Source organism: Centruroides vittatus, unplaced genomic scaffold, assembly GCF_030686945.1.
Source record: "Centruroides vittatus isolate TY-2023 unplaced genomic scaffold, ASM3068694v2 contig_345, whole genome shotgun sequence".
Lineage (NCBI taxonomy): Eukaryota > Metazoa > Arthropoda > Arachnida > Scorpiones > Buthidae > Centruroides > Centruroides vittatus.
In genome coordinates, this window is record NW_027122170.1 from 3,945,968 (window position 1) to 3,960,131 (window position 14,164).

The following is a 14,164-nucleotide window of genomic DNA, read 5'->3' on the forward strand; positions in this document are numbered from 1 at the left end:
TCCTTGCAAAAAATGCAGAGAATCACTATTTGTTACTACGTTACACTATGTTACTTGAGTTTTTCTTGTTGAAAAATAAACTTATTGATTTTTTTTTTATAATTTTTGTCTTTAGTTATTATATTTTTAAATTTAAATACATATTTTTCAGATTATTTATATTGCAATAGTGCTGTGAATAAGTGTGATCCACTAAATATAATTTTTTAATATTTTCACTTTTTTGCTTCTAGCCCTGTTATTGTTATATATTTTGTCCATCACTTATAAACTACAATTATTCCGAACATAATTAAAAATTATTTTTAGAAATGTTTAACTTAATATAACTTCTTTCTGAATCTAATTTCTGTTTTTAACTAACATTGCTCATTTAAATGCTAAGCAGTACTGTGACATTGCAACTTTGGCCTCAAAATGGCGTCCATACGTTAGAGTGGCCATACTCTGTTTATATAGGGCTCTATAGAAAAAGAGATCAGAATGCCCTCTATGTTTTAAAGTTCATAATAATAATTGTTCTTATTATTATTTTTATTACAATAAAAGTTTAATGATTTTAAAATAAATTATTATTTTATAAGTTAGGAAATTCATGTTTTACAAATTTTGATATTTTAATTGAAAAAACAAAATAAATAAATAATAATAAATGAGATTTATGGCAGACGACATTTTCCATCGAAGAACCAGAAGCGCCACCATATAGAAAATTTAATTTTTCAAATGAAATAATTCAGAATTTCGATTTTTAAAAGTAAGATAAATTTATTCTGGAATTTGAGTTTATTATATATAACGAGAAAGAAAACATTTTTATGTAAATTTTGTGAATATTTTCATTATTTTAAATGTTTATATTGGTTATAAAATGAATAACGTCGAAATAGCAAAATTTCCATTGCTTAAACATTCGAATATGAAAAATTTAAGTTTTTAAAACAAGATGATAATTTTTACTTAGGGATGGAGATCAATTCTCACTACTTTGTCGAAAGAATATTTAACGTGTCGAATGCCGAATCGATTGAGAAATATGAAACATTTGAAAAAGAATTGACATTTTCGTCAAACATGTCTGCAGCAAAGTCCAAGGCAAGCTCAACTTGGTTACCATTGGTAATAAATAATTTTTTAAAATAAACTTTGATATTTAGAAAAATAAATTAATATTTTGTGCATAAAGATATTCTAAATAAAATATCATAGCACTTAAGATGCATTGGTTTTATCAAAATCAATATACCAGGGGTGGCAAACATTCTTGAGCCAGCGTGCCATATAGTAAGCATACTTAACTTTAAAGATATTTATATGTGCTAAAGTTTTAGATTTCGAATAATTATATTTATATAATTAAACGAATACGCTTTAATTAGAATAAGTGTAAAAAAAGCTTATTGAAAAAAGGATGATTAGTTGAGAAATCGAAAGGATGATTGAAAAAGATAGATGATAGATGATACGTTACGTGCCAGATGATTTTTTTACGTGCCACTTTGGGAACGCATACCATAGGTTCGCCACCCCTGTTGTATACCATTACGTCTGTGGCTACACGCCATATTTCTATTGCATATTTTTGTATAAATTTATATTATTTAAAATTTTTTGTTCCCTATCCCCCTTTCTATCTTTTCTATTGTCTTATTTTTATGGAATGTTCTTATTTAATCCTCCTTCTTGATATGTGGACAACTAATCTTTGAGAACAATAGATAGAATGCAACTCTGAGGGCGAGAAGGGTAGCACGTGGCTCATTCTGGAGCAGAAACCTAGACAGCAGATTGCAGAGACAGAGTTTACGTTAAACGACGTTTAACAACTGAACGGCCTAAAGACGTTGGCTGGCTGAACCGCGGTTTAAAATGCGTTGCAAAGACGACGAGCGTCTATTTCTGAACGTTCTCTAATGTTTCGGCAAAACATTGGCTCTTACTTTCTTCGCCATTACTCCCGTTTTAGGAGTCGTTCGGCCAATCGGGATATTTGTTTGTGACGTCAGAAAAGGTCGCCAGCTATATTCCGAAAGCTTCCGGAAATAAAATCTTAAGGCCGTCAACAACCATTGTTCGACAGTTAATGACGACCCTTTTCCATTTCGATATTTAATTTCGTCGCCAATACGGCTTAAAATACGAACAAATCCATATTTAGAAAATTTATACCGAATTCGAAATTCGTCTTCGGAATAGATTTTTAAGGAATTATTTCGACATCGTATTACTGTCTCCCTTCGTATCTGTCGAAATGAATAAATTAAAATATTTTATTATTACTATTACATTTTTTTAAATTATTTCTATAAAAAGATTTCGGTAATTATTAAAATTGTCTCGTTTGTTTAACAGAACATCCTGACTAGGGGATTAACTACAATGACCCCGAAATGCATTAACGTTTTATAACCGACACAATACTCGAATTGTAAATAAATGCGTCTAATTTAAATTAATTGTAATTTTAAGGCTTCACCCATTTGAATATCGAAATTGGAACATTTAAAACAAATTTAAAGTATTTAATTTTGTTATTTTTGCTCCAAGCAATTAATCTATATATATCATAATAATCGAGACGAGTTGATAATAATAATAATAATAATCAGCGCAGAGCCCAAACGGTTAGGAGTTGAAAGTTGAAATTTGGTACAGAGGGTACGTCACGAGAATGCACACTAAGAAGGGATTTTTCGAAATTCCCCCGGGGGAGGAATTTCGAAAAATTTCGAGGGATAGGAATGTGAAAATTCGAACCCGCCGGAACCGAAATCTAGCAATAAAAGTGTTTTATTGTATGTTTCCCACGGAGTCAGGAATGAATCACAAGGAACTACATCCAAAATGTGGTGGTTGGTAAAGAAGAATAACGTGACCAAGAAGATAAAAGGGGGAACAGCGAGGGAACGAGGCCGGTTACACAGAGTCCGTCCGGTCCTAACAAGTCCCGTTACGCAGTGTCCGTCCCGAAGGAAGCCGACGCCGGAGACGAAGACCGAGCCGAGAATAGTCTTCCGAATTTCGTACGAGAACCCATCCACTCGAAAGGCGAGGTATGATCCCTAATCCTTGCGAACTCTCTCTCTTCGGATTACCCTAGAAATAGACGAAGTGATGTATGTCACTCATAATTGTAGATGTAAATCCTAGTCTGTTAATAAATTGTTTTTGTCTATTCAATCGATGTCAATTATTCGAATATCGCCGTCGCTCTATCGTCGGACCCATCCTCTTCCTCCACTCGCGTAACGCGTAACGCGTAACAAACCCAAACCGCTATCTTGATCGTGGGCAGGTCTCACCGACCTGTTAGCCGAAAAAGGAGGTACGACTCCGTCCACCTCCCGGTGAACCCACAGGAATAAGGCTTAACACTTCCATCAACAATGAAAGTGTTACGTAACAATTGAATTGTCAACAATAAAAGTGTTACGTAACAATGAAATTGTTAAGAGAAAGCGACGTGCAAGACGCAGATGCAGTTTTTTTTCGTTTTTGCGGGAAATCGAACATATTTTTAGACCCATCTAAAAATTCTGTAATTAGTCTGGAAACAGGGGGGACCCAATTCTTGCATTCTGTGAAAATGGGTAATGTTGACTGTAACGTAATAATCTTAATTTTCGCTAAAACGGTTAGGAGTTGAAAGTTGAAATTTGGTACACAGTTAGGGTACCAAATTTAAGAACCAAAGTGAGATTAGTTCGGTTTTTTCGACCTTTCTTTTTTAGAACATTCGATGAAAATCGAATGATATAATCAGTACACGTCGTGAAAATCGAACATTAGAACATTCGATTTTCAAATTCGACCTTTCATTAGAAATACTTACAGTAGTTCTTTGAAGAAATTACTCTTTTTCTTCTGTGACTATAACGTAATAATCGCAATCTTCGCTATCGTTACTTTTGCCCTTGCAACGCCGGGCCTACCTGCTAGTTAATGAATAATTTTGTCGATTCGTACTATTTACAACATTTATCGAAGAAACAATATCCATTTTTATCTAAACTTTTCCACCAACGAAACTAGATTCACTCGACAGCAGGTTTAGAGGGCTACCACTCGAATTTTTTAATTCGAGTGGTAGCCCTCTAAACCTGCTGTCGAGTGAATCTAGAAAGTAGGTCAAATAACTTGTTTCTAATCGCTGTCTACATTGTGGCAAGCGAGAAACGCCGTCTCTGCAATGACATTTTTCTGAACCGCGGTCTGTCCGAACTGTAAACCGTCGTCGGCCTCTAAACGTTGTCTCTGCAATCGGCTGCTAATGTTTACATATGCGACCGCTCGCGCACAATCGGAATAGCAGCCAAAAATTGCTATTCCGAAATTTTATGTTGAAAGTAATAATGCCAGCATTATAACATTTTTATCATATAATACTAGCTTTGGTTACTAGTTACAATGTTTAATTATGTTTACATTATAACTTCATATATTATAGAATTATATTTTATTTAATACAGAGTGGACCAAAAGTGGGCATACAGTTAGAAGCCATTTCGGATGTACTTATTTGTTTGTATCTTTCTAGGGTTTCTCATTTCCCGGTCTTTCGCTTGTTTTGGGATCCCGGAATAAAAATGAACTGTTTCCCGGGATCCCGGAACAAAATTAATCATTTTTAAGATATACAAAATATCACGAAATCAAATGATATAATTATTTTTCATCTTTTAAAGTAATTTAATACGTTCCGCAACCTCCATAATCATGGTAATAATGCTGTGTAAGATGTATATTAAAAATTACTTTTGAATTACGTAGAAATTTTCACAAATAAAAAAAAATTTATTAAAGTTTGCTGGAAAATGCATACAACAACAAAAATGCTTTTGAATTGAGTTGAAAATTTAAATAAAAAAAAAAAAAACAGATCGAACTTCTACTTCTAACTTAGAAGGTAATTTTTGTTTTTTTTAAATAAAATATAATACAAAATATTGTAAATTTTTATAAGATTTTAAAAAGCAAAGATGGTCAATACTCCGATCAGTCAATCTGGTTATTATTTTAATGAAAAGTCCCGCTACTGAAAATGCCCTTTCTAATTCAATGGATGTGGGTGGAATCGTGTTTAATGCATTTAAGAGAAGACAGATGTTATGGTTTTTCACTTGTAGCCTGGAAGATTTCTAGTTTATTTTCGAGATTATAGTACTTCTTTTGCTCTAGTATTTTTGATTTGTCTACCTCGACTGCTTTAATAGAAACATCATTCGGCAGTTCGTTTGTCTTTAATAATCAGGTTATGAAGAAAAACTTCATACTTGCAGACTTCGTACTCGTTTGTATCCTTGTCCAATTTGCACAACTTGGCGTTACGCAGTTATCGAAGCCACTGGGCATGGTTAAAATTAAGACAACATAAGCACAATTATTACAGATATTACAGGTAAAGAATTTTGAGAGTCCTGCCACAAATAAGCTAGGTATTGATTATTGATCATTTGTGACGTGCCATAACGAAAAAAAAATTTAAAAAAACTAATAAGTAGGTTTAAAATTAATAAATACAAATTTATTCTGACAGTTTGAGTTAATTATACTTTCTATTTGCAAAATTTCCTCAACCTTAACAAAAAAAGAAGAAAAAAAAGTGAATTTTTAAGAAATTAGCGGGATTTTCCGGGATAAGAAAAATTTCCCGGAATATTTCCCTGGTTAAAAAAACAACCGGGATCTTGGGATCCCGTTCGAGAAACTCTAATTTTTTTCGTATATTATATAGACAATGGGTATACGATTGTGTGCAGTCCTTGTTTGTGTATCTCAATCACCCAGATGTCCTCCTTCATGTGCTGACTACTGCTTTTGGTCCATCCTGTATTTAACTTCTTATTTAGTTAAAATTAATGAGTTAAATATACAGAATATAATTTACTTTTAATCTTTTTTCTTAGAAAGACCAGATTCTATTTGAAAATACTTCGAATTTTCTAAACGAAAACTCGCTTAATATCGAACACAACAATAGGATTTCATGCGGAGATAAATACGTCTGTCACGCACCTTTCGAGGAAGAAATTTCATTAAAAAGTGTAATTAAAAATGGAGACATTTTGTTTATTCCAAGATCCACGAATCAACAAAAAGACGAAATAGATTTAATTATGGGAAAGCATATTAGTAACCAATTAGAATATCTGACTCAAAATTCAGATTATAAATTGAATGATAATTTAAATAACGAATTGGAACAGTTTACAATGAATAAAAATTATCTCGGATTCAATATACAAACATTTGGAGCGGAAAACACTTCAATAAATATCGAAGGAACAATTAAGGGGCCAAAAATGAATATTCCTCCGAATTCCTCTGATTATAATTATTACAAATGCCCGTCTTGTATTTACTTTACTCAAAAAAGAGACAAATTAGATAAACACATACAAAGACACGTCATATATGAAGGATATCATCCGTGCGGTAAGAAACGTCAGAAAACAAATATGCCAGCCAAAAGACACAAGCACAATCCAGAAGAATACGAATGTCCCTTATGCCCTTACACTTGTACCGTTTCTGAAGCTTACAAGAAACACCTCAAGATTCACGTTTCTGGAGAAAATCCAGTCAAGATGAAAGTAAGTTGTAAAATATGCGGCAAAGATCGATCCGACGATTTAGAAATGAAAGAGCACATGAAAAAGCACAAAAATAAAAAGTATTTCTTGTGCGATTTATGCAATTTTAGAAATTTTCAATTGAAAAAAATTATCCAACATCGTAGAATGCACACGGGCGAAAAGCCTCATTTGTGTCCACACTGCAACTATCGATCGTCTAGAAGAGACAATTTAAGATCTCACGTCAGAAGAATGCACGGGAAAGAGAACATGTATATCGATACATTCAATCCCAAGGGGAATAAGTTTTCACTGGAGGATAGCGACGATTTGTTGTAACTCGATGAAACTTTTCAATGTTATTTTGTAGTTAGTTCTTTCGTGATTTATTAATCTACATTATTTAAAAATCTATCACATTTACTACGTATGCTTTAAACACGTCTTGTTTCACTTTATAATTTACACTTTTATTCATTGTTAATTTATTCGAATTTGCAGCTGTCTATACGTTTAAAATATGTAAAAAAAGGGATATAATTTTGGTATGTAAGTTTTAATAAATCATCATCTATATATATAATCGAGACGAGTTGATAATAATAATAATAATAATAATAATAATAATGCCCAAACGGTTAGGAGTTGAAAGTTGAAATTTGGTACACAGTTAGGGTACATCACGAAAACGCACACTAAGAAGGGATTTTTCGAAATTCTTCTCCACGGGGGAGAGGGACAGGATTAAAGCTTCTATATACATTATCAAGACGTGCCTAAACGGTTAGGAGTTGAAAGTTAAAATTTAGTACGCAGTTAGGGTACGTCACGAGAACGCACACTAAGAAGGGATTTTTCGAAATTCCTCCCCACGGGGGAGAGGGACAGGATTAAGTCTTAACACTTCCATCAACAATGGAAGTGTTAAGTATCAATAGAAGTGTTAAGTAACAATGGAGAACAAGAGAAGGCGACGTGCAAGATTTACGGGCGCTGGAGGAAAAAAAAGAAATAGAGTAATATGTTAGAACATATTCGATTTTCAAATTTAAACAGACTAATTCGGTTTTTCTCGACTTTTCTTTTTTAGAACATTCGATGAAAATCGAACGATATAATCAGAACACGTCGTGAAAATCGAACAATATTACAATATTCGATTTTCAAATTCGACCTTTTATTAAAAATATTTAGTTTGTTGATGAAATTACTCTTTTTCTTCTGTGACTATAACGTAATAATCTTAATCTTCGCTATCATTACTTTTGCCCGAGCAACGCCGGGCCTATCTGCTAGTATATATATATATTATATAAATACATTTGCTATATATTATATTAAATACTTCAAATATATTTAAATGAGTAATTCCTTCTTTAATCTTAATATAAATGTGTACTATTTTTACCCGAATTATAATTACAATTATAAGGAAGTTTTCATTTTCATCCGTTCACTGTAACGAATGTTGAGAAAAGAATAATCGAGGTCTACACACTTCAGTTTAGGGGTTTGAAAGTCACGTGATTTGATGAGTATAATTTGTAATGGAAAATAGTACGTTTACAGATACTGAAGGATTATTTCACAAATAAGTTATAATGGGAAAGATTTGCTTACGATATTCATTGGTACTTCAGGAGAATGGCGCTATATAGAAGGAGGTTATATCGAGATTTGACCGTATCTTTATGGAACGAAGATATTAAAATAAGAGTTTATATTCATAGAGTTATGAAAATGCATAATAAATGAAAACGTAAAATTTGTTTATCTCTCGAAATATTGTTATATTTTTTGAAAACATTGGAGAGAAATTTGTTGGCTTGTGTATTAGAATCATTTTAAATCACTCGTAAAAGTTCCGGTTAGGAGTAGAAAAAGGAATTCCTAAAATTAATAAAGTTCTACGGATTCTATGGACAACGGATAATACAGTAATTGTTAACGCTCGCCATTAATTAATATCATTGTTTTTCAATTGTTATATCAAAGCGATTGTTTAGTTCGTGTGATTTTCTAGAAATATGAGTGAAAATAAAAGAAGTTTTTGGAGATGGATTGAGAGGATCTTCGGACGATCACCATCAAGTGAACGGAAGGGTGAAGAGAGTGGAGAAAAGGGGAGTCTGCATTCGGAATTCTGCATTCCGATAGTAGGCTTCCGCCAAAGTCTTCAAAGCATTATCTCGAACGTATAAAGCGGGAGGATCCCAAGATTCATTGGGACAAAGCCAAGACAGCAAAATTGAGAAAGGGTTTCATGGAGTACGAAAAGGAATTGGAGACGAAAGCCAATTTCGGAGGTCCGCCTGAGAGTAAGTAGTTCAAGGTAGGCTGGAAGTTCTCTCGCTATTTGGCAGGTGAAAGAAATCCAGTGTTTGTTAGGGTTTTACCGTTAACTGTAATTCTGATATGCTAACGGTAATGCGTCCTATCACAGCGCACAATAGGATGACAAATTATACGTACTAGGCATGTCTTCAGTAAAGAAAACTTTATTGAAGTTATTTACACACATCACAAGGCAATTGGTAACTTTACAAACTGCACTCAGAGCAATGTTGCCAACCGTTCGTAAATAAATGTGGCTACATTTTAAAATAAAAGTCACTAATTTCGCCACAGATATTTTGAAAAGTCGCTACCTTGTCGCTATTTAATAAACAACAAATTTCCAAATCGTAAAAAGGCTTTATTACAAAACAAATTTATTGATACAATACAAGAAAAGTTGTACACAAAATAGTTGTGTTAAAAAAAAACAATTAACAGAAAATAAGTAAGGTTTATTGTACTAGGTGTAAACCTGTTACAAAGGGAGTTACAAAAAGATATTCACGAAAAGACTTAAATATATAACTTCACATATCATAGTACTTGGCTATAACAATCCTTTACACAGATTATAGAAATTATTAATAATTACAATTTATAACCATATGGAAAAAATTACATAAAATCATCATCATTACTCTTGATCGTCGTACGGAGGTTGTATTAATCTTACAAGTCATAAATTCGTATATGACAAGAAATTGGAAAATTTTTAAATAACATTATGAGATATAGTCTTCTCTTTATATAGTCAATATAGTCTTATGCCATAGATCTATATAATAACAATGACACAAACACATCATTAATATAAGACTATATTGTTATTATATTATTTCGCACAAGATTACTCTAAAATATAATTATGCTTATTGGAAATTTCCTGTCGAACGATACATACAACAGAAGTTAACATAAAATATGAGCATAATTTAAATCTATTCTTAATATTTCTATTTTCATAATTATAACAATCATATATCTATTGCTTATATCAATCGTCTCTTACGATTATTCTATTTCCATTGAGTTTTTCCTTTTTGATTATTGGTGATCATTTTTTCTTCCTCATTCTTCATCTTTTACATAGATCTGTAGTGAGTATTATTTTATTTTTCTCTTTTTTGCTGAATTTATTTTCCTTTTTCCAAAACTCCCTAAGAATCAAGTTTCTACGAAAAAGGTGTCCACTGAGATTTTCATTATAGTCTTACTCTCGCCATTAGTTAGCCTAACAACACTTTCTGTACAGCTATTAGATATTCCCAAATCTTTTTTAACGTACTGGTTAATTTTGTTTGCGTAATCGTGTGAATTGAACGGGAAATTAATAATTATAATATTCCCATTATTTCTCTCATTAATCAATTTATCCATTTCAAATTCTATCATACCTTTAATTTGGCGATTGTTCTTGGATATTATTTCCATTTCTTCTACTTGTTGAGATAGCTTTGTCAACTTTCCATGAAACTTTCCACACTTATCGTTGAGGAGTTGCTAAACACGTAAGTCTAATCCGTTGATGTTTCTTCGGGCATCTTTTGATCGTTTTAATATCTCATCAATATCGGCTTTCGGGGTAAGTGCACATTTTGACAGATTGCGCCTTCTCTTCATTCGATGCTTTCTTTGGCGAAATATTAAAACTTTGATATAATTTTGCAGACTTCTCAGAGGAGTTCGAAAAGGAAATAGACGTGCATTTTGAGAGACCGAAAAGATATCCTCTGGAGCAATAGAGGATTTGCGGCCGAAGTTTTCATCTATAAAACGTGAACGTCGAACGTTGAGTGCCGCCATCTTGAAAGCCTAGAAGTTTGACTATGGCGTTCCCTCTCTAATACTTCCTTAGGGCGGGCGTCGGTCGTTAGATTAGATTTTCGAAAAGAAGGACTATTTTATAAATTTGTGACGACTCTCGATTGAACATTAAAACCCGGATGTGACTTTAAGTCCCAGACGTGACAAAAGGATGATTAGTAAATTGATACAAAAATTATTTCCGATGTCTGTTATTTAGTGTTGTTTAAAGATGAATGACAGATGTTTCCTCGCCGTGATTTAACATCAGCCAACGAACAGATCTTAAATAATAATGGTTAAAATACTGTAATTTGTAAATTCATAAGTTTCGAACCTCGTATAAATTTTATTTATAGGTGAACATGTAATAAAAAATTTAATTAATATGCCTTTGTGTCCTTAATTTAAACTTATCTCGTCTACCAGTACTTTAACAATTAACAGAACTTATACTGGATTTATGGATGCAGCAATTAGGTTTCACAGATCAGAAATAATATTGTTTATTTAAATCACCTAAACAATATTATTTCTGATCTGTAAAACCTAATTGCTGCATCCATAAATCCAGTATAATAAGTTCTGTTAATTGTTAAAGTACTGGTAGACGAGATAAGTTTAAATATAATAATAAATTTCTGTATAACTGCATTCTTTGTAATGTTTAATTTAAATTAAAGTAGCTGGAAAGAAACTATCAGTCATCATTACGGAATATGCAATTTTGAACGATTTTGCTTAGTATTTTTCATTAGATAGCAATGAAATGAATGGATAGATTAAATTCGTGTTAATTTTGTTGTGAACAGATTTAAGAAGCGTTTGTTTGGCGATATAAAACTTTCGATTAAAAAAAAGGTAGACAGTATATTCACATTATATAAAATACAGAAGAAATTAAGACCAATCACCAGTTTTCAGTTCCTGAAGATTAGAAATGACGGAAGGTCTTAGTTTCTTCTGTATTTTATATACAGTCAAACCTGTTTTTATGCGCTCTTTTTATGTGCGATTTTTATTTGTGCGATTTTTTATTTGTGCGGTATAGTTGGCGACTAGTCTCGTGCGATTCGTCATGTCTCACGTTGACTTATTATAGCTAAATAAACTTATTATAGCATAAATGCACTTATTATAGTAATATTATTGCATGAATATGCGAAAAATGAAATAATTTACTTTTTAAGTCAACAAAACACCACCTGGACAAAAATATGTAAAACAGACGATAGACCAGACGATGCAGTCAAGTGCTGACATCTGTTGTCAATAAATTCCATTTCGTACGGTTTTGAGTTATTTTCTATGTGAGACTTTTTTTATGCGGTCCCTGTTGACCGCATAAAAAAATATTTTTTAATTGTGTTGCGAAAACTATTTTTTACAGCCATTCGTGAAGTTTCGTGCGATTTTTTATGCGTTTTTTTTAATGCGGTTCCTATCCACCGCATAAAAACAGGTTTGACTGTAATATTTTATAATGATATATGATATTCCTTTGATCTTGAGTGAAGTAATATTACACCCAATTACAGAACAATTCGCCATAGTGATATCGACGACAAATAAACAACACGAACTCCAGAAAAGCACACACAAACACAAATAAAACGTAAACAAACCACAAAGATGGCGCCGGACAATTGCGCATGCTCGTGATGCCACTCGTGATGTCAACTTGAAACTTCTCTATACTGACAAGTGAATATAATTCATCTCTGTAGAAGCTATAGTCGAATTTTTCGTAGGGGGCACTTTACGTATCTGTTGTATCTTTGCAACTAGCAGTCGAGCCTAAGATTACATTATAGCCAATCTTACCCGTTTTCACAGAATACAAGAATTAGGTCCCCCTGTTTTCAGACTAATTGGAGAATATTTAAATTGGTCTAAAAATATGTTCGATTTCCCGCAAAAACGCAAAAAAACCGCATCTGCGCCTGTAAATCTTGCACGTCGCTTTTTTTAACATGTCCATTGTTACTTAACGCTTCCATTCTTGACACTTCCACTGTTAAGGGATACACTTCTTTCGTCCCCACGTGGTTCCCTACTAAAACGCAGTTAAAAAAAAAAAAAAAAAAAAAATGCATCTAAAATAGTACAGTAGAAGCTGAGTTCTTTAGGATAAGCCTTAATCCTTTCCCCTCTCCCCTGCGGGGGGAAATTTCAAAAAATCCCTTCTTAGTGTACATTCTCGTGACGTACCCTAACTGTGCACCAAATTTCAACTTTCAACTCTTAACCGTTTGGGCTCTGCGCTTATCATCATCATCAACCCACCTCGATTATATTATATGAATTGAAATTCAATTTTATAAAACTTTGTAAAGTTTGTTAGTGAAGTTGACATTTTCATTGCTTTCTTCATTATTTGCATATTAAACAATACTAAAATCTAATATACTGTATTAAGAAATTTATCTTTTAATTTGAACTCAAGATCCGGTTTCTGAATACTCACACCGGTGTTAATATTTTTGAGTAGAAATGGACAAATAGGGACATTCTGAGGAAAATCTCTCAATCGGGACGACATGGGAAAAGTCCCGAAAAATTCGGACGATGGCAATTTTGCCCTAGTATCGCATTGTATACTGCCTGATGGTCAAGCGGTTAGGGTGGCAGCCTACCGTTCTGGGGTACCCTGGATCGAATCTAAACGGGTCGAAAAATGTCCAGGAATTTTTCAGGGTGTGTATCCAACCGGATATGTCCTTCACCACCCGGCCTTCCCACAGTGGCGCCCGGGGAACGACACTTTATTGGCGCCCCTCCCCCTCCCCCTCCCCTCCCCTCTCCAGAAACACATATAGTTTGTCTTGGAGATCATTTGGATGCCCGGTGCATGATACACACCCTTGCACCCCCTTTGCGTTCGCCACTGCCGCTCCATTGTTTTAGCAAGTCTGGCTGAACCCATAATGGGCTTGCTAAAACACACAGGGCGGAAATAGTTTTTAAAAAGATTGAATTGGTTTAGTTTGATTTGATGGGACGGCAATGCAACTCTTAAAAACTTTTTTAAAACTCTTTACCGCCCTACGGGCACTAAGAGGGCCTTTTTTAGCAAACCATGAACTAAGCCAGGCTTGTTAAAACAATGGAGCGGCCGGGTGGTGAGGGACGGGGGCCGACATATCCGGTCGGATCACTTCCCGAAAAATTCTTGAAGTGTTTTCGACCCGACCGGATTCAATCACAGGTCTCAGAGCGTACGCTGCCACCTTGACTGCTCGGTCATCCAGCCGTCAAGGACGAAAAGAGTCGAAAAAACTACGTCTACTCTTTTAATAAAAACATTTAACCACCTCGAATATGTTTTTATTTTTAAAAATATGTAAAATTTAAAAAATACATATTTATTAAATATTTAGCTCAATAATGAGGAATATTAATAAACATCGATTATTTATTTTATTTATAAATTTTTTTAGTAGCGACAT

At 33.4% G+C, this 14,164-nt stretch overlaps 1 protein-coding gene across 1 annotated transcript; it reads left to right on the forward strand.

The window, feature by feature from the left end:
- The first annotated feature begins 5,902 nt into the window (after nucleotides 1-5,902).
- LOC136974282 (zinc finger protein 121-like) lies at nucleotides 5,903-7,116 on the forward strand. Its single transcript, XM_067269117.1, has one exon. The coding sequence runs from the start codon at nucleotides 6,117-6,119 to the stop codon at nucleotides 6,912-6,914; it is 798 nt and encodes a 265-aa protein (XP_067125218.1). The 5' UTR covers nucleotides 5,903-6,116; the 3' UTR covers nucleotides 6,915-7,116.
- Nucleotides 7,117-14,164: the final 7,048 nt, after the last annotated feature.

Coding starts and splice junctions, on each gene's coding strand:
- LOC136974282 (XM_067269117.1), top strand. CDS start 6,117: ATGGGAAAGCATATTAGTAACCAATTAGAATATCTGACTCAAAATTCA.